This window comes from Leucopleurus acutus (assembly GCF_964270905.1).
Source record: "Leucopleurus acutus genome assembly, chromosome: 16".
NCBI lineage: Eukaryota > Metazoa > Chordata > Mammalia > Artiodactyla > Delphinidae > Leucopleurus > Leucopleurus acutus.
Genome location: NC_139158.1, coordinates 61,945,846 through 61,967,498, shown reverse-complemented (window position 1 = coordinate 61,967,498; position 21,653 = coordinate 61,945,846). Strand labels below are relative to the sequence as shown.

The 21,653-nt window shown below is 44.5% G+C and overlaps 1 protein-coding gene across 1 annotated transcript; it reads left to right on the top strand.

The window, feature by feature from the left end:
- Positions 1 to 959: 959 nt before the first annotated feature.
- Positions 960 to 21,136, top strand: COMMD7 (COMM domain containing 7). Its single transcript, XM_082857641.1, has 9 exons — positions 960 to 1,115; positions 8,399 to 8,452; positions 8,552 to 8,654; positions 17,757 to 17,813; positions 17,895 to 17,932; positions 18,395 to 18,485; positions 18,802 to 18,851; positions 19,222 to 19,270; positions 19,838 to 21,136. The coding sequence occupies exons 1-9, from the start codon at positions 1,032 to 1,034 to the stop codon at positions 19,912 to 19,914; spliced, it is 603 nt and encodes a 200-aa protein (XP_082713767.1). The 5' UTR covers positions 960 to 1,031; the 3' UTR covers positions 19,915 to 21,136.
- The last annotated feature ends 517 nt before the right edge of the window (positions 21,137 to 21,653 follow it).

The following is a 21,653-nucleotide window of genomic DNA, read 5'->3' as shown; positions in this document are numbered from 1 at the left end:
CTAGGAACCCTCTCCCTACCCTCAAGGCTGGGCTCAGGGGTAGGTGAAGATGCTTTGGGGCTTGCAGGGCTCAGGTCTTAGATTCCAAGGAGCATGTCTTGGTTTTCTCATCTGTCCAGTGGGGATCAGGGTAATTAACACTTATCTCGGGCTGCAAGGGGTCCTTGGGAAGAGAGCATGGGGGTTAAAATGTTTCAGGGGCTGCAGTGATTATCACTGTCTCAATAATCTCCCCCACCAACCTGACCACCTTCCTGCCTGGCACTATCACACTCCTTGCACTTCTTTGGGTCAGTGTTTCCTTCACTCCAGAGTTTCTCCAACTCTGGTCTTTGGGAAGTTGTTGGAAATGCAAAATTCTCAGGTTCTATTCCAGGCTTTTCTAATCAGAGACTCTGGGGGTGGGGCCCAGAAATTGGCATGCCCTCCAGATGATGCTGGTGCAAGCCCAAGTTTGAGCTTTCATTGCTCTGCTCTGACCCAAGCTCTCCACAGACACTTGGCCTGCCTGTTCACTTTTCCATCCCCCGTGCCTGGCATCTAGGAGGCATGCCCTAAATATCTTCTGATGCATAGTAACGATGTTAATGATAGCAGCTAGCCATTGGTTGAGGACCTCCAGTGTGCCAGGCTATCTTCTAAACATTTTAAGAGGGTGAGCGCATTTAAGGCGCCACCCCCGGGATCATTTTACGGATAGTGAAGCCGGTTCCGAGAGGCCAAGCTCTGAGCCCAGGGGGAGATCACGCAGGGAATCCCGCGTTTCACCGCTGTGCTGCTCAGCGTCCTGGACGGGGCATAGCGGTCGCGGGTACCAGGGCTCCGCGAGGGCGCCCCTGCCCCGCCCCACCCGGGGTCCGCGCGCGTCAGCGGCTCGTGAGGGCGCACCCGGAACCGGTCCGAGAGGAGCTCGGCGGCGGCGGCGGCCCGTGGCGAAAGTGCGGCTGCGGAAGCGCGGCGAGGCCGGCGGCGCGAAGGAGGAAGTCCGGGGAGGCGCGGGAGCTGGGGGTCTGCGGCGCCGAGCGGACGCCATGGGCCGCCTGCACTGCACGCAGGACCCCGTGCCCGAGGCCGTGGGCGGCGACATGCAGCAGCTGAACCAGCTGGGCGCGCAGGTGGGCCGGGCGACCGCGGCGAGGGATCCGGGCGGGGGCCCCGGAGGGAATGGCGGTTTAGGCCGCAGCCGCCCGCTGTGCTTTGTGGCGGTAGCGGGGGATTCGGGGAGGGGCTGAGGGGAATTGGGGTCTCAGGCCAGTTTTGAGGGCCGAAGGATCTCGGGAAGCCTAAGGCCAAGCTGAGGGATCCCAGGGGGATCTCGGGGACCCAGAAATGGAACTGGGGGACTTCTGGGAGTCCTGGGAACCAGGAGAGTTTGCAGGGTCCTGGAAGGGGGGCTGAGGGGGGTCTTGATGAGGCCGAAGGGAGTTGGGAGAACCGAAGTAACAGACTAAGGGCCTTGGGAGGCTGATGGAGTTTGGGGGAGCCGTGGAATTTGGTGGGCCAGGCGAGGGACTGAGACATTTTGTAGGAAGGCCGGGGATCTTAGGGAGACTTAGCCAGGGGGTGTCTTAGCATCTCGAGGAGGCTGAAGGAGCCTGGAGTGGGGGCAGGTCATCGGGGGTGGGATGTGTGTGTAGGTAATGGCCAGGCCAGAATGGCTCTGTGGGCAAGCGATGACATCCTGTCCTCGTCGCCACTCCCATCCGCCCCAATTAAGGGAGATACTGGTAGTCCCCAAGGAAAGAAACTATGTACCCTACACAGTAGAGGGCGGTTCCTTGATGGTAGTGGAGCTGGCAAAGGCTTTTTCTCACTATTCAGGCTGCAGGTGCCCTCCAGTCAACCTTGACGTCTTCCTGCTCCTGTGCTGGTTGGGATGTCCCTTTCATACCACTAAGTCAGACAAATTAAGCAAGTTAAAATGTCACTTCTCACCACCACAGCAAAGGTGCATTTATTTCCCCCACTGGGTTGTAACTTCCCAGGAGGTGGGGCCCCTGTCTTTCATCTCAGCATCCTCACAACTTATTGTTTTCTCATGAAGTAACACTAATTGTAATGCCAGTCATGTTCTACGGCTTCAGTGTCCAAGAAAAATGAACTGCAAGCCTCAGGTCTACTTGTACATTTTCTAGCAGCCACATTTAAAAATTCAAAAGAAGCAGGAAATGAATATAATGTGTTTTCTGTAATCCACTATATCAGAATATTATCATTTCAATGTGTAACCCACATAAAATATATCAGTGACATATTTCACTTTTTGGTACTGAGGTTTCTGATTCCAGTGTGTATTTTAAAGCGCATCTGAAATTAACCTTTTTCAAGTGCTCAGTAGCCACACATGGCTGGCAGCCACTGTATTTTACAGCCCAGTTCTAAGTGCTTTTATGTGTATTAAGTCACCGAGTTCTTGCAACCACCCTAGGAGTCAGGTACTATTACCATTCCCATTTCACAGATAAAAAAAATGGTTCAGGGGAATCAATTGACCTGTTTAAGGGCAGTCAACCAGGAAGTGGTGGAGCCAGGAATTCAGGACCGGACACCTGACTTCAGATCCTGGGGAATTAAACACACTAGACTAGAGCTTTGTAGGTGATCTCCCCAATCAGGTAGTTTAGCTTTTACTTGTTTATGTATTGGGGCTTTCTGAAAGATTTCCATTTGGAGAATAAAAAAGATTCTGCTGCTAAAAAACTTTTTTTAAAGTTTCTGGATTGTATGATCTCTAAGGTTACCTCCAACTTGGTATTCTAAAGATAATCCACCTCCTTTAAGGTCAGAGCTGGACTCATTTTCTAACCTTGAAACGCTCTTTAAACCTTTACCTTTGTTTTTAATACAGAAAGCTTTTTCCTGATGAGCAACTTACCAGAGTCCTTTGGGCCATTTTTCCCCCTTTACTTGGGTGATCAAACTTCTCTGAGTAGCCACTCTGTTAGCTGAACTTTGAAGTCGGAGGCCCAGGCCTCAAGGAGAAAAAGAATCATTGTATTAACGTTGGCATCACCATTTATTGCTTATTCGGTGGGTATTTATCTGAATGCCTACTGTGCACCAAATAGCCACTAAACCCAGTGAGACTTAAAAAGGCTTGATGAATGAGGCCTCTTGTGCTGGGGAAGTTGTGATTTGCTGGGGCAGGTTGGAAAATGGAGACATGGTACAGCACTGAGTGGATCTGCATGTGCTCTCTGATGCCGTGGACAGTCCTAGGTAATGTAATCACTAAAAAAAAAAAAAATCACTTGTAGAGTGGTTATGAGAGGATATTCAGAAAAATATAAAGAAGAAAACAAATGGTCTACAGTCTCTCACCTAGCAACACACACAGTTAGAAAATTCAGACAGTATTCAAAGGTATAAAATTAAAAAACACCTATTTCTCTTGTCTCCAGAAATCATTTTGATAGTTTCTCATGTATCTTTATAGAAAAAAAAATCTGCAATCTGCCATCGTATGTATGGGTATCCTTTCAAAACTTTTTTTACACAAAAGGGAGTGTGATATTCCTTGAAACAGATCTAACATAATTTAACCAGTCCCCTATTAATAGACACTTAAGTTGCTTTCAGTTTTTTATTTTTAAGAACAATGCTGTCAACAAACTGCTTTGTGTGTGTCTGGGTTTACTTTTTAGAACATCTCTGAAGGGTATACTTCTTGCAGTGGAATTACTAGGTCAAAGGGTCAGATTATTTAAAAAAAGTAGATATGGATTTTGCTAAGTTACAGTCCAGAAAGGTTGCCCCAGTTTATCTTCTCAACAGTGTGCAAGCATGTCTGTTACTTTCACCAACACTGGTGTCATCAGACTATTAGTTTGAAGATCTGATAAGTGAAAAATTGGTATCTCCTTGTTTTGCTGATTTGCATTTCTTATCTGGAATGATCTTGAGAATCTTTTCATATGTTTAACTGGTAAGAGTAGTTAAGATTTTGATTTCATGGATATTCATGAGCAGGTGAGCATTCCAGGGAGAGACAGCTATGCAGGTACAAAGGCAAAGAATGGGGAAAGTGTTTAGGGAAGATTTATTCAACAAATACTTACTGTGCACTTACAATAATTAAGGTGTAGTTTACCATACAAAGCTGGAGGAGGAACCTTCTCTGTTAAGACAGGTTTGTGTTCCTTATCAAGATTGAAAATTCTAAGTGCCCCCAGGTGAGGTTCCAAGAGGGAGCCTCAGAACTTAAGAATTTGGGTAGGTCCCTTTCTTGTTGGGAGTGTCCTGGTATCTTGGCAGGGCTTTGAGGATAAGGAGGTTTTGGAAGAGTGGAGATAGGGATGGGTGTCGGTAACAGCCTACAGACCACAGTAGCTTGAGGCCCCTCTTGAGAGGCCGGGATGAGACCACACAAGGAGCCCGAGGCTGAGTGCTAGGCTGAGGCCTGGAAATGGAAAAGCAACTGGAGGCCTTCTCAGTCACCCCATGTTTTAAAAGGCCCCAGGTGGCATAGCAAACACGGTTTGCCAAAGATCTGACAGTTCCACAGATCTGCAGCAAAAAAAATAAATAAATAAAATAAAAATAGAAATGAAAGAAATAGAGGAAAACACAGTTTGAGGACACATTCTCAAGCCAGTCTTGACTGTTCTTGTTTTCACTATATCAGCATTTGGGCAAGGTTGATACCCAATATCACAAATACTGCAGAAAAACAGCCCCTGGACCAGCATTGGTTAAAGTGTTCCCATGGAATATCCATGAAGTTTTGAGAAAGCAGACACCTCTATGCCGTTGGGTGGTGGGAGTGTAAATCTGTGCAACTTCTTTGCAAGGCAATTTGGCAATATTTTCTCAGAATTTAAAATGCATATATCTTAGAAAATAAACTAGTGGTTCCCAGTGGGGAGAGGGGAGGGGGGAGGGGCAAGATAGGGGTAGGGGATTAAGAGGTACAAACTATTATGTAAAACATTAATAAACTATAAAGGGCTTCCCTGGTGGCTCAGTGGTTAAGAATCTGCCTGCCAATGCAAGGGACACGGGTTCGAGCCTGTGCGCCACAACTACTGAGCCTGAGCTCTAGAGCCCGCAAGCCACAACTACTGAGCCCACATGCCACAACTACTGAAGCCTGCGCACCTAGAGCCCGTGCTCTGCAACAAGAGAAGCCACGACAATGAGAAGCCTGCGCACCGCAACGAAGAGTAGCCTCCGCTCATTGCAACTAGAGAAAGCCTGCGCACAGCAATGAAGACCCAACACAGCCAAAAATAAAAATAAATAAAATAAATAAGCTATAAGGATATATTGTACAACACAGGAAATATAGCCAATATTTTATAAAAACTATAAATGGAATCTAACCTTTAAAAATTATGAATTACTGTGTTGTACACCTGGAACTTATATAATGTTGTACTTGAACTACACCTCAACATAAAAAATGCATATATCCTTTTGACCTAGGGTGCATTTTAAGAATATATCTTTTTTTTTTTAACCGCACTGTGAGGTTTGTAGGATCTTAGTTTCCTGACCAGGGATTGAAGCTGGGCCCTCGGTAGTGAAAGCTCAGAGTCCTAACCGTTGGACCTCCAGGGAATTCCCAAGAATATACCTTATAGACATACATGTCACAAAGAAATGTGGGAGGATATTCATTGCAGCATCGTTTATATAACACCAACAAACACACCCACTAATGTTCATTTCTAGGGAAATAAATTATGCTAAGTCTTTACCAGTTGAGTGTCATGCAGTTGTTAAAAGAACTGGGTAGATTTATATCTGCTGACATGATTGATCTCTAAGATGTAACTGAGTGAAAAAAAGGTGAGGTGTAGGGATTGGGTTCCGTATGATCCCATTTGTATTTAAAAGAAATTAAATGAAAATAAAATGATGGGAAGGCCACAGAGGTGTTAGCAGTAACTACCCTGGGGAGTGTGACTAAGGTGGGAGGGGGCAGGGAGGGAGCAAGACATTTTATTTTATATTCTTTTATGTTAGCTGGGTCTTTTTAAAACCTTCTGCATGTATTTTATATTTTCAAACGCTAGTTTTATGTTTTAAAATAGAATACATTTTAGAATAATACAGAACCTTGCCAGGGGTTTACGTGGCGTTTAGTGTCATGGGAAAAAGGGCAGATGCATTTGACAGTCATATTACACGTATAGCTTTGGGGGCTCTGAGCTGAAGTATCTAATCTTTGTTTAAATGTTATCTTGCTTCAGGAAGGTGGCTCTATTGGCATAGTGACTTTAATTGTAGCTGTGGTAATTGCTGCCGTTGGTTTAGCCTCTAGCCTGGCGCTGTACTGGAGGCTTTGCATGTGCCAATTAGTACTGTTCTGGAAGCTATGTACTATTACCTTCATTTTCCCAATGAGGACTGAATCACAGTGAGGCTGAGTGACTTGCCCAGGGTCACATTGGGTGGTCAGCAGAACAATGATTCACATCTGGGTTTTTTAAACTCTTGTGTGTTGATTTTCCCCACTATGCCACACACACTGTGTCCATTGGGAGGGAACATGGGAAAGTAATGACGTGTGTCTCAGTCTGCTTGGGCTGCTGTAACAAAATACCACAGACTGGGCAGCTTGAACAGCAGAGATTTATTTCTCACAGTTCTGGAGGCTGGTGATTCCAAGATCAGGGTGCCACCAGATTCAGTTCCTGGTGAGAGCTCTCTTCCTGGCTTGCCTTCACGCCGTGTCTTCATGACCTGTGCCTCACAGAGAGAGCTCTGGGGTGTCTTCCTCTGCTTACAAGGGCACCAGCCCTATGCGAGTAGCGCCCCACCCTTATGACCTCATTTAACCTTTGTCACCTCCTCACAGCCCCTCTCTCCAAATACAGTAATACCCTGTGTTTGGTGTTAGGACTTCAACATATGAATTTGGGGACACACATCTATTCAGTTCTTAATAATACGGTACTGATAAAGAGGTTCACATGCACAAAAGAATAAGAGATTCTTCTAAGACAGTGTATAATAACATGTTAAACTTTACTGTTTTGTCATATACTCAACAAGATGTTTATTGTGGGAGAAGGAAACCCAGAAAACATGGATAGACAAAACAGAAGAAAATAAAAATCATCTAAAATCTTGCCACACAGAAGTAACTGCTTTCAAAAGCAAGGTAGAGAAAAAGTTCATATAATATGTTACCATTTGTGAGGGTGAAAATGGGAGAAATTATATATTTGAATTGACATGTTTGAATAATAAGTATGTGAAAGTATAAACAAAAAGAGAAAAGAAAAAAAAGTAACTGCTATGAATGTTCCAGTGATTTTCCCTTTCAGGTCTTGTGTGGGGGGAGGTGTTGGAGGGGTGGTATTTATTTATTTATTTATTTATTTTTTGCGGTACGTGGGCCTCTCACTGTTGTGGCCTCTTCCGTTGTGGAGCACAGGCTCCCGACGCGCAGGCTCAGCGGCCATGGCTCACGGGCTCAGCCACTCTGCGGCATGTGGGATCTTCCCCGACCGGGGCACGAACCTGTGTCCCCTGCATCGGCAGGCGGACTCTCAACCACTGCGCCACCTGGGAAGCCCGGAGGGGTGGTATTTGGACCGTTGAGATGTATGTGTGAACATGTGTGCATACACTCACCATCTCTCAATATGTATCTCCTAAGTATCCCAATAAGATATATGAGTTTTTCAGACAATATAGTGTTACAGATAGATTGACACTGGTGGTGGGTATTGTGAATATTTGTAACTTTTTTTTAATTGAAATATAGTTGACATACAATATTATGTTAGTTTCAGGTGTACTACACAGTGATTTGACATTTGTATACATTATGAAATGATCACCATAAGTCTAGTAACCATCTGTCACCATACAAACTTATTACAGTATTATTCACCATATTCCTTATGCTGTATATTACATCCCTGTGGCTAATTTATTTTGTAACTGGAAGTTTGTACCTCTTAATCCCCTTAGCCCACTTCATACCCCACCCCTCTCCCCTCTGTATCTGTGAGTCTGTTTTTGTTTGTTTTGTTTTTCAGATTCCACATATAAGTGAGATCATATGGTATTTGTCTTTCTCTGACTTATTTCACTTAGCATAATGCCTTCTACATCCATCCATGTTGTTACCAATGGCAAGATTTCATTCTTTTCATGGCTGAGTAATATTCTATTGTATATACATACCACATCTTCCTTATCCATTCATCTGTTGACGGACGCTTAGGTTGCTTGCGCATCTCGGCTGTTGTAAATAGTGCTGCAATGAACATTGGTGTGCTTACATATTTTCAAATTATGAATGTTTGTAACTTTAAGATGATCAAAACAGGTATCAACATCTGTGTGTTCCTCTTCTCTCTTAAGGGGCTGTAGTAGGATGGGATGTGGGAACACTGACCCAGGAGTAGAATTTTACTGATGTTCTGTGTTCTCTTCACAGAAGTTCTCAGCCCTGACGGAAGTACTCTTCCACTTCCTAACTGAGCCAAAAGAGGTAAAGTATCTTGTGTTAAGGAGCGTTCCCGAGTGTGGGCCTACAGTCCTGAGATGCTTAGAAAGTGACAGCCTGGTTTGTGTTGTCCCCTCTCTGCAGGTGGAAAGGTTTTTGGCTCAGCTCTCTGAATTTGCCACCACCAACCAGATCAGTCTCGGGCCCCTCAGAAGCATCGTGAAGAGCCTTCTCCTGGTTCCAAATGGTGAGTAGCCTCTCCCGGCAGCCAAGGCCAGAGACATTACTTGAACATTCCCTCAATCCACCAAGTTGGCAAGTGTGCTCTGGGCACTGAGCCAGACCGTTTGGTAGTGAACCAGACATGGGCGGGACTGCAGTCTAGGAAGGGAAGCCAGGTAAACAGATAGCCATAGGAGAGTGTAACTGTGGTCTGCATCCCAGCTTCCATGCCCAGACTTATCTGGTCCTCTACGTGATAGGTGCAGAAACTGAGAGTAAGAATTTAGAAACTTTTATGACAATTTGACGAAGTCTCTTCAGTCTGTTAATTTTTTTAAATGGGGCTTTTTTTAAACTGTGGTAAACTAATACATAAACATGTAATTGACCATTGTAACCATTTGGGCCGTATATTTTGTATGTGTTTTTTCATTTCATAGTTCTAGGAATTAATTTTCATTGTATTTTACAAAAATGTCAGTCCGTGATGGATTGAAAAATTTAAAAGATAAGTCTTTTGCTGCAGATAGTTTGAGAAGCAGGGTTTGCCTTAGAGCAATCAGAGAAAGTTTCTAGTCAGAAGGGAGGTGATCACAAAGGTTGAGCTGTAGGGCTGTCCGTAGTAGCACTGTTTGTGACAGAGAAAAATTAGAAGCAATCAAATTACCCAGCAGCTGGAAATTGGTGTAACGAGTTGAGGTCCATTGTTAGAGGGGAGCATCACGGTGGTCAAGAATTCAGTTTGAGTTAGTAGGACCTGAGTGGGAGTCTGGGCCTTGATAAGTAGTGTGACTTTGGCTAAGTACCTGATCTCTTTCAACCCCTGGCAACAACCGTCCCCCAGCAGTTGTTCCCCTCCATCTAAGCTTGTTTTTGGTGTGCGCATGGAGTTGTTTTGAAGATTAATTAAGATAATGTAAATAAAATGCTTAGCACAGTACCTCAGCAAAAGGTTGTTCTTATTTTTCAAATTATGTAGTAATTTAAAAAGGTGCTGTTGAGGAAAATGTAATGATATGGAAAACCTTTCACAGTATTCTGTTTAATACTGCCTGCCACCGTCCTATTTTTGCATTAAAAAAAAAGTTAACTGTGGCTCTATCTGGGTAGTAGGACTGCAGGTTGTTTTAATTGTTTATTTTTAGCTATGTCTTGTCTAAAAAGTTGCAAGAATTAATTTGGCAATTTAATTAAAAGTTAATTTTATTTAAAGAGAGACATGACCTTTGAGCCCAGTCTTAAGGAATGAATAAAAGAGGAGAGGAGATAAAACAGCATCCCCAGTTTGCATATTTTAAAAATCAGTAATAAGCTGATCTTCCCAAGATCTGAGCGCAAAGGTGCATTAAAAGTTGGGTGCTTGATTTGTTTGTTCCTGTTGGGCCTTCTGTTATATCTTAGTGCAGATCCTTTCCTTTGCCGTGTCTTGTGATCAGAACATCCCTGAGGTTTCCAGCTGTGAAATTTTATGATCCTCTGTTTGTGCAGTTCTTGCATTCTTTGCCCTCATGGCAGGTTAAAGCATGAGAACTACAAGGCTGGATGGGAACTTGCAGTCTTTTTAACACAGGAATAAATTTTCATTATAAACTTAAAGCTGCAGAGCTCTGGAGAGTCAAAGGGAAAATCCCCTTTTACTCTCATCCCACTCTTGTCTCTAGGAATAATCAGAGTATAATTTTGGTGTATATCCTTTTTTTTTTTAATTTTATTTATTTATATTTGTCTGCGTTGGGTCTTTGTTGCTGTGCGCAGGCTTCCTCTAGTTGCAGCAAGTGGGGGCTACTTTTCGTTGCGGTGCGCGGGCTTCTCATTGCGGTGGCTTCTCTTGTTGTGGAGCATGGGTTCTAGGCGTGTGGGCTTCAGTAGTTGTGGCATGCAGGCTCAGTAGTTGTGGCTCGCAGGCCCTAGAGTGCAGGCTCAGTAGTTGTGGTGCACGGGCTTAGCCGCTCTGAACCATGTAGGATCTTCCCGAACCAGGGCTCAAATCCGTGACCCCTGCATTGGCAGGCAGATTCTTAACCACTGTGCCACCAGGGAAGTCCAGTGTATATCTTTTTATATTTTTATATATAAAATGGTAATAAACCATAGAATTGCTCTGCGGCTTGCATTTTTTCATACCTAGTACATCAAGGAGATCTCTCCACATCAACTTCATTCTTCTGATGACTGCAGTGTACCTTGGACTGAATGTATCTTCTTTTAGTTAATCCATTTCCTGTTGCTGGACATTTTAGTTCTGACTCTTCACTCTTAGAAACAATATCGCAGTGAACGTCCTTAGAAATCTATGTTCTCAACTTATGTGAGCATTTCGTAGGACAGGTGCCCAGAGTGCAGAACCAGGAGTACTTATTCTCTTTATTCTCATTGTCTAGCCTACACCTGTAGGAATGGGGAAACCTGTGAGCTGTTGTGGATACTGGTTTTTCAGGAGATCTCTGTCTGGTGTCCCTGCCTCCATTCTTTCCTGTCCTTCTCATCTCTGCTCCCCACCACATTCCATCCTGCCAGACTGCCTTAATCCCTCCTAATCCTAGCACTCCGGCCTCTGTTCTACCTCTTTCAGAAAGTCTTCCCAAACCATTTCAGTCCATGGTGAGCTCCCCTTCCTCTCAACAACCGAGATAGGTTCTTTTATCTGAAGCTCTCATTTTGGACTATAATCATTTTGTTTTCTGTTGATCGTGCTGTTTTGTGTGTGTCTGTCTCGTGGCCCTAACAGACAGTTCTTTGAAGTCAGGGGCCTGTCTGTACTACTTTCCTAAGCCACAGTCACAAGTAAAGTGAAGACATAGAGCAGGAGCTTTTAGTACATGCTAGGTGAGTTGAGCTGAACTTGGGAGACCCTGTGATCCTCCCAGGGGATGCTGGGTGTATATTCTTCAAGCAGGATTGATTATCAATGTTTATAGCAGACTGCTTTCTATAGATGCAGAGAACACTGAGGTATGCTGAGTTCCAGGGGTCGGCTTTGCAAGCTCACTTGGATTTGAGTCTTGGTCATATCACCTAATGTAGCTATTTGGCCTTGGACAAATCAGCCTCTTGGCGCCTCAGTTTCTTATCTGAAAAACGGAATAATAAGAGCAGTCTATGGTGTTGGCATTAGGAATAAATGAGTTAGTACAGTGCTTGCCGAACTTCAACATTATTTATTGATTGTTCAGTTAATTTCAGTCCTTTGCTTCGATATCAGATCATCAGGTAAAATATTCCTTCCTTCATCTAATGGAGAGGATCTGAATTCACCTCTTGACTATTTAATGTCCCAAAGCTTTTCAAGCTTTTCAAGTTCTAGAATCGAAGTCTCAGGTTTGCTGTACTTCTCAGTAGCTCTCAAGAATTTCTTTTACTCTTCTTTTTGTTCTCATGCAATCTGACTTTTCTCTTCCTGCAGAGTTTTTCTGCTTGAATTCTCCATTTCTTCCAGAGCATCTCCTAAGCAGCTGAGGTAGCTTGTAAGTCTCTTGGCCTCTTCCTCATCCCTTGGCCTGATGTGCCATTTTCTTTTCCTTTTTTTTTTTTTTTCTGCACTGCACAGCTTGTGGGATTTTAGTTCCCCAACCACAGATTGAACCCGGGCCCTCGGCAGTGAGAGCATGGAGCCCTGACCACTGCACCACCAGGGAATTCCCAATGTGCCATTTTCTTTTCAGTCCCAAAGGCTGCCATCCCAGAACAAGTTCTTAGCCCTTCATGCCTTGTTACGGCAGCAACATCTCCGCTTCTGTTCCCCCATCCCAGTTTCCAGTTTGCCCTGGAGTATAGTACAACTTGGATCCTTGGACCCTGCTGTTCCTCTCAGCTGTTTATTTTGCATAATAAATTCTGTAGTCCTTAACTTGGCATTCAAGGCCTTCCCCAATCTAGTCTGACGTGTAAGGCCCTCATTCTCGTCCCCTTCCCTCATCCTGGTCCTGCTTGTGCAGTAAGACCTCACTGTAGAAGTGCAGCCTTGTTAGAGCTGAAAGGACCTCGAGAACTCTCCAGATCAGTCTTCCCCAGATTGGTGTTTTCGTCCAGAAAAGACTTCAGTGGCCAGACAGGGTCATAAAATACTGTCCCCGCACCCCCCAGCCTTGGAATCTTGGAGATTCACACACACATTAACATATCTCAGGCTCTGAAAAGTCCTGCAGTAAAGCAACCTGCTTAACCAGTATCTGTGAAACAGTTAACCATGGACCTCTTCTTCTTTTGGAGGGGGGGAGGGGGGCAGGGGGAGGGTCAAGTAAAAGCTTTGTAAAGTGCTGATCTAGTCTGATCTTTGTCTTGGAGATAAAGAAACAGAGCCCTAGAGAGGGGAAGTGACTTACTTAAGATCTTACAGTGGAAAAGCTGCTGCTAGAACCTCCCTTGATTAGCTCAAAGCTTGTGGGGTTTTTGGTTTGGGTTTTTTTGTTGTTGTTTTTAATGTTTTTCTTTTACTACTTAGTATGTAATTTTTTTTTTTTTTTTTAGTATGTAATTCTTAAAAGTACCTGAGATCAACCTTTATCATCCCATGGATGAATTGCTTCATCTGTGCCCCACTAATTCTCCTCATGGCTCTCCAAACTGGACTATTTTTAAACAAATCTCAGATATCATATCGTTTCATTCAGTTCATTCAGTTCCTAGTTATGTATCTCTAAAAGATAAAGGACGTTTTCCCCCTTATCAAGTCGCTGTGCAATTATCGTATCTAAAATTAAAATATGCAGTCAGAAAAAAAAAAAAAATATGCAGTCAGTGTTCAGACTTCCCCATTGTCTCGTACATTTTATTTGTAAGTGGCGTTCTCATCTGGATCCCAATAGGGCCCCACCTTGCATTCGGTTCCTAGGTGGCCCTTGTGTGCTCACTTGTCACTGTGGCTCCTTCACAGCTCTGAGACCTTGAGCCACATCACTTAACCACTCTGACAATCAGTTTCTTCAGGAATAAAATGGAGCTAATACTAGTAGCTCATACATTGTTGCAAGAATGGAGAAAGAGGGCAGTCTAGTGGTTAGGACTCGCGCTTTCACTTCCGGGGCCAGGTTCAGTCCTTGGTCGGGGAACTAAGATCCCACAAGCTGTGTGGCGCAGCCAAAAAACTTAAAATCAAATAATTTAAAAATTAAAATTTAAAAAAAACATTTCTTCCCAAAAAATGGAGAAAGATAAATGTAAAGCGCTTGCTTCAGTAATGAGTGGTAGCTACACTGCCGCTGGTATGACGATTGATTGTCATTATCATGAGTTGTCTCCTAGAAAAGATTACAGATAACTTCACAGTAGGGCCATAATTTAAGTGGTTTTTACTTTAATACATTGCAAGATATCTGGCCCTTGTGGGTACTCAGTAACTGGTTGTTTTTTAAGAAAAGGTGATAACTCCCTTTCCCCACTCCTAAAGGAGTCTGTCTGGCTGGGCCAAAAAAGGAATAATCAGCACTGAACAATAGTCACAAATGGTATTTAATCAAATGTTGAACTAAGTTCCCCAGGGTTCCTGACCTTACCCTGCTCTGTTACTTTTCTCTGTGGCACTTTTCAATAACACTCTATATGGCTTACCTACTTGTTCCATTATTGTTTTGGTCTTTCTCCTCCCAAAAGATTGTGAGCCTCAGGAGAACAGAGATTGTTGCCTGTTCAGTTCATTGATGTATTCCAGGGTCCAGGTACATCTGTGTACAGTGACCGTGACCTCTGTTTCCCCGTGAACCTCGCAGGGGTGGATTCAGCTGGTCAGCCTTCAGGGTCAGTAATGACTGAATGAATGGGGCTCACTGTGCTCTCCCATCTGCTTCCTCCTCCAGGGCTCTTCACCAAGGCTTAGTTCTGTTGCTTGGGCTTCCCTTATTATACTGAACAAACTTACATAGATTTTGGCTGGAAGAATAGTGTTTGCTAATTTTCCAACTGTTTCCTGAAACCCTCACCCTCACATACACTTCTGTCTTGTCACCCGTCCTATTTGATGGCAGTGGGGGTTTGCCTAAGGCAACTGTTCCAATGAAAAGTGGAGCTCAAGGACTTTTATAAACCATCCCAGATGGTTATCTGTGTTTAAAGGACATTCTCAGATTTCCCCTAGTGACGTGTTCTGGTGACTCCAGGCCTGGAGTTCAGAGTTTTCTATCTGACATAGGGTCAAGGCTGCAGGCCTGTCTTGCGCTTAGGACAAAGGAATCACCAAAGGAAAAATCTGAAAAAGAAGCTAAGGGCTTGAGGCCTAGCACAATGCAAATATATATATACATATGTATATTTCTAAAGTATGGCTCCTGCCTGCCCCAGGTAATGAGGTGACATCAGGACGGAGAGCTTGCTCTGGCCCCTGCAGCTTGGTAGCCTCTGTTGTCAGTCACTGTCAAGGCGTGGCCTGGGACAGCATCTCAGAATGACCTGGAGTGGAAAGAGCCTGGGTTTGGGGACCCTCTGGCCTGTAAGCGACTTTCTCTGCCACTTGCCAGCTGTTGTGGCCCTGAGCAATTCATATAATGTTTTTTTCTTGGCGTGGGGGACATTTATTTTTTAATTATAGAAAGTACAAGAAAGAAAACAAAAATGGCTCACAATTTTACTGTCTTCACATAAAAAAACCAGCGTGCAGCTAGAACATTTTTAAATGACACAAAGAAAAAGTCCCACCCAGTCCCTTTCCCAAAAGATATCCACTCTTAAGTTTTTTGTGGATATTTTCAGAAAAAATATGCCTCACATCTGTCTACTTAGCTATAAGATAAGGATATAATTAAAGCTAGAAATAAGAATAGATAATATATACTTCTTTATTTATGCAAAAGGGATTACACTGTGCAGACTGTTCTTACCTTTCCTTTTCTTCTTTCAATTATATTTTGCAAATATAGATTATATTTTAATATAATCTATATTTAAATTATATATATAATAATTTAAATATAGATTAAATATAATTTATATTTTATTTATAATATTTATATAATTTATAGATTAAAATATATAAATTATATTTTGCAAATATAGCACATCAAGAGCTACCTTATTCTTTTTAAAGGTTGCATAGTATTCCATTGTATGGATCCTTTCATTCAGTATGTGTTTACTGAGTGCCAACCAATGAATGGTGCCAGGCACTTTTTTAGGAGCTTGGGACACAGCAGTAGGCAAAATGGACCACGTCCTTGTTCTCATCAAACTGACATTTTAGTGGGAAAATGGACAATAAATATGTAACATAAAGTTGGGTAGTTGTAAATGCGATGCAGAAAAGTATACTTGAAGAATGGTCAGGGATCCTTTCAGAGGAGGTGCGATTCAAGCAGATTCCAGAATGAAGTGAGGGAGTGAGCATGTACGTATTTGAGGAAATGTGTTCCCAGCAGAGGGAACTGCAAGGGCAAATGCCTGGAGGTAGGAACCTGCCTAGCAAATTACAAGAAGAGCTAAGTGAGGGGAGACAGCATAGGGTTCTAAGGAGGGCCAGATCCTGCCAGGCATTGTGAGAGCTTTGGGTTTTACTATGAGTGAAACAGGAGCTATTAGAGGGTTTTGAGCAGAGGGGAGACACGGTCTGACTTAAGTTTTAACAAAATCACCTCGGCGCCCAGGCGGTTATGTGGATGCACCAAAACCAACGTACTGTTGCTGACATTTCATCTCTCCTGCCCACGTTGCTGAAGAGCTGCCCACGTAGATCTCAGTGTATTTGGGGGCATAGCTGCAGTTGAGTTCTTGGCAGTGCAGTCGTTGACTACGGATTTGCCAAATCTTCTCCCCCAAGAGCTTGATCATTCTGATCTTTAACTTCCTGGTAAATTAAAAGTTACAATAATAGTCTCCACTTCAGAGTATTTTGGGATCATCAAACAGAATATTGGATTTGAACTGGATATAAACTAAGGAGCAGCACCCGTGGTAGCCAGGAGTTCTTTGGAGTGTCTGGAATGTAGCCGCCTTCTTGGAGAGCTTTTATGGCCAAGGTTTCCTGGGGTCTTGCCTTTTTTATTTCCCGGTGGTTTCCTTGCTCCGTCTGATTTTGCAGATAAAAGATTTCCTCCCTTTGTTGACATGGTTTATTTTGCAGGGGACAACAGCCTTTAGGATTGTTTTTCTGGAGTGCGATGGGGGCGGGGGCTCAGGTTTAGGGTGTTACTTCAGGGCCCTCCCTGGATGGTGGTGGATGTCTTCTTACTCTTTGATTAGTCATCTTCTGGAAGACTATGAAGTGGAAAATTTTAAAGCCGCTGCCAGATCGTGACTCGAGGCTGTAGCCTGCGGGTTAAACGTTGAGAAGCCCGGATTGCTGGCAGCAGTTTGTTTTCAGGAACTGGGAGGCTGCAGGCAGAACAAAGCGCTCCCACGGGGTGGGGGGTTCCCAGGGCTCCTGAGGGGAGGTCCTGATAGCCCCTCTGCAAGTGACTTGGGAACTGTAGAGGCCAAACCGCTTAGTCCACCTGGGTTTACTTCCTGAGGGCTGATCTTCTGCGGCAGGCTGGCCAGTATGTAGGTGGGAACGGTGTGTGATCTGCCCCGACCAGTGCTGTGGCCCCTGGGCCTGTGTGGCTATTGAGCACTGAGGAACAGAATCGTACATTTTCTTTCATTTTAATTCATTAAAAGTTAAAGAGGGGAATTCCCTGGCGGTCCAGTGGTTAGGACTTAGCGCTTTCAGTGCCGAGGGCCCAGGTTTCATCCCTGGTCGGGGAACCAAGATCCCTGCAAGCCTCGTGGTGCGGCCAAAAACAGAAAAATAAATAAGAAGAGCCACGTATGTTCAGTGGTTATGGATCACACCACGCAGCTCCGGGCTGTTACCCCTGCACCCTGTCTGACCTTGAACTCCCCCACTTGGCTCCAGGAGTCTGTGGCCTTATTTCCTCAGATCAGGTGCCCCATCCCCAAGTCCATACAGTCTTTTCTTTTGGCTCTGACCTCATCCATACTTTCCGGAGGGGCCAACACGTGTGTGGCACAAAAAAAAACCCAAAATGTGCTGCCTCGTTCTCCCGGGTCTCGGGGGCTCCTTCCTCCCCGACTGGACTGAGATGGAGCTGAGTCTGCTCATTCCTGTTGTCATCCTGGTCACTTAGGTTGTGCCCATTAAATACTTACTGCTAGCTGATTGATTGATTTGCCCTCTTTGACTGATTTCTCCCCTCCCTCCTAGGTGCCTTGAAGAAGAGTCTCACAGCTGAGCAGGTCCGGGCTGATTTCATAACTCTGGGTAGGTGACCACCAAGGCTGCTCAGGGTGACAGGCCCTGCAGCCCTTCACTGTGTTCATGTCTCCTTCTGTTCTCTTATAGGTCTCAGTGAGGAGAAAGCCACTTACTTTTCTGAAAAGGTATCATAATTCCTCCTAATCAAGGTTAATTAAGATCGCTTGCTTTTATTTCATGAAAAGAAACAAATGGAAAATGCTGACTAAGGAAAAACCGTCAGTCATCATGTGTCGTCTCCCAGCTTAATGTTTTTCATTTGGTTTCATGCAAATGACAGACATGTAGCTTTTAAACAGCACTATTCAGTGCAACTCTAATTTTTTCCCTCTGATTTGACTGAATATAAATGTCATACAGTTTTTGTTCCAACCTGGATTAAATCTTGGAATGAAAGAAAACATTTAAATTGTCTCCTGCCCCTCTTGACTCCCCCCAGCCCCCAGATCTGTGCACATAGGCCGAGCCCTTCGTTCTGCACACTTACCACTGTCTGTGTAAAGACTAAACATGCTGTGTTGGGGGCGGAATGAATAGGGGGGATTTTTTCCCATTGTTATGACTTTGGCTTTTTGCTTTTGTTCCAGTGGAAACAGAATGCCCCCACCCTTGCTCGATGGGCCATAGGTCAGACTCTGATGATTAACCAGCTTATAGATATGGAGTGGACATTTGGAGGTAACTAGTTAGAGCCAGTCCTGGGTCATTTGGGTGATGTAGGGCTGCGTGGCAGAGGCTTTCAGATGACTTTGCTGGGGAAGAGGTGTCCTTGGTCCCCCAAGACTGTTGGGTCCAGCACTTGCTTCTCTGTGTCGCTGTCAACATTCGGCAGCTCTTTCTATCCACGGGTCTCAAGAAGTTCACTTCCTGAAAAGCACATTCTGCTGTCCTCATACTGGCCCCCACATGGCTTCTGCTGTACAACTTACAAGATTGAGGTCTTCAGGGTGAGTCCTCAATCAGTCACTTACTGGTTTTCTCTTTTGTGTCACAGTGACGTCTGGGAGCAGCGAACTGGAAAAATTGGGAAGTATTTTTTTACAAGTAAGTCTTCTCCTGATCTCTGAAAATTGGGAGATTTTTGACTTGGTATTAAATCTACATTGGGTTTCTTTAGTATCCAGTGCCTTGTGTATCTCAGAGCAATGTGGTCAGCCAAAGATGTAGTCACTAACACGCTTACTTTCAGATTAATAGGATCGGGATATTATTCTTGAAAGTTTGATTTTTCATGTAATCGCGGAAATTGTTAGAAGTTTTGGTGGTGGACGATCCAGACTGCTCCCTAGTAACTCTCAAGTGAGATGCTGGATGCTTTGATGTTTACGTGACAGTTCAGTTTCAGGAGTTTCTTTGCCCAGTTGCCATCATTTTAATTTAAATGTTTTCTTTCTCTTTTTCCTTTTTGGATCAGTTAAAGTTGGTGGTTAAGAAAGGAAATCAAACTGAAAATTTATACATAGGTGAGTCCAAATTCCCATTAGAGCTCTTTCCCTTTTTCCATGTTTTCTTCAGTCATTGGGCTTGTGAAGCCCGCCACCAATCATTTTTCCAGAAGAAAAAGTCATAACCACGCTGTGGAGTCACCATTCTGCTGCCTTTGCTCTCATAAATAATAAGCCAGCAGCAGGTTGGAGACCCCACAGTTTGAAGACTTTTAGACCTTTCTGCAAAAGGGAAAGGGTGAGGTAGGAATGGCGAATATCGAAGAGCAAGAAGCTCTTGCTGTAGGAGCCACGTCTACTGTCCTGAATGACCCCCTTTCATCCTTTTGTGCTGGGGAGTTAATGCCATTTTAAATCCCCCCCTTCCTTTTTTTTGTGGAGCTGAGAACTTTCTATGTTCAAGGCTTCAGTTCTTTTTTTTTTTTTTAAGGCTTCAGTTCTTTATTATGATCAATTACCTGTCAAGAACTGCTTAGAGGTACTAAACCAAAAAAGAAAAAGAAAGTCTCCGGGTGGAAATTCATTTTCTTGGATGATTCTGTGGAGTTGGAAACACTCACCTGAAGCTGCATTTTCTCTCCCCAGAATTAACCTTGCCTCAGTTCTACAGCTTCCTGCACGAGATGGAGCGAGTCAGAACCAGCATGGAGTGTTTCAGCTGATTTCTGTCCCCCTGCATCTCCACCTCGCCCCCTCCCTCCCCCTCCTCCTCCCCGGTGACTGCTCAGAGAGGCCGCTCGCTCCCAGGCCTGTGGCCGCTCCTTTGGGCCTGCTTGCCTCTTGGGAGCCCAGGTGCAAAGGTTTCTGAAAAACAAAGGATTAAGTACTTAAGGAGCCTGATAGGCTGGTCCTGAAGAGTCTTTGTTGAGGGACCCTCCACGACCTATCTCCCAGGTCACGGTTTAGATATTCAGAGAAGCAATTGCATCTCAGATGCAGGGGAGGAAATAAGTTGAGTCACCTCCCTTTCAAAGTTCCAGAGTAAACAAATGGTCTATCGCTCAAGATACGCACTGATGACCTTCCCCCGCAAAAGAACGAGGACTTATTTATGGCTGAGGAAGAGGTGGACTCCGTGAATGACACACGGGGGAGCCCCCAGCGGAGTTTGTAAGTTTGTGGTGGTGGTGCTTTGCTGATCAGTCTTTAGTGGACACCTGTGTAAGAATACATGCTGGGTCTGCTCTGAAAAAAACTGAGGCTTCACTTCAGGTTTTGCCCTGTTGTGTGTAATGAGGTGGGCCTTTTGAGGCGATTTCAGCTTGTTTCGGTTCAAGCTGACCTTCTCTGGTGGTTAGAAGAATAAAAAAGGTTCTGAAGAACAGGTCTGCATCTGGTCGTCTCTATGCATGGATTAAAGAGTCACCTGCCTTTCAGAGAGCTAGTGCTCTTATCTTCAAAAATTATCTTCCTGGGCTTCCCTGGTGGCGCAGTGGTTGGGAGTATGCCTGCCGATGCAGGGGACACGGGTTCGTGCCCCGGTCCGGGAGGATCCCACATGCCGCCGAGCGGCTGGGCCCGTGAGCCATGGCTGCTGAGCCTGCGCGTCCGGAGCCTGTGCTCCGCAACGGGAGAGGCCACAACAGTGAGAGGCCCGCGTACCGCAAAAAAAAAAAAATTATCTTCCTGATTTTGGTGAGGGCCCTGGGTCTTCAGTGAAATTTGCCGTGGTCCAAAGTGGGAATTCGTAAGATCAGTTCAGGGAAAACTGAGGTTAAAAACATCATAAAATGCGGAGTGGATGAATGCTTTGTGTTCAGTACCACCCTGGCACATAAGTTCTCCTCCTCCTACCTCTCCCCTTCCCCTCAGAAATTTTCCAAACTTTTGAGTAGATTATACATGCCCATGATTCAAAAAATACATTGTAGAGTAATTCCTTCTCCCGCCCCACTCCCCACTTACCTAGTTCCCCTCCCCAGAGGGAACACCTGTCATGAGTTTATTCTGTGTTCATGCATTTGCAAATACACAGGCACTGAGTTTGACTTTTCTTCCCACACAAATGGTAGCATACTGTATACACCGTGTCCTGCACCTCACTTTTTCCCACTTGGAAATCATTCCACATCAGAACAGAGAGAGCAGCCTCATTTTTTGAACAAATGGATGATTTATTTAACCGCTTTCCTGCTGATGGGTGTTTGGGTTGTTTCCATTCTTTTTTTATATATATAAATTTATATATTTTATTTGTTTATTTTTGACTGCATTGGGTCTTTGTTCCTGTGTATGCGCTTTCTCTAGTTGCAGCAAGCGAGGGCTACTCTGTTGCGGTGCACGGCCTTCTCATTGCAGTGGCTGTTCTTTTCTCGGAGCACGGGCTCTAGGCGTGCGGGCTCAGTAGTTGTGGCTCGTGGGCTGTAGAGCACAGGCGCACACGGGCTTAGTAGCTCTGCGG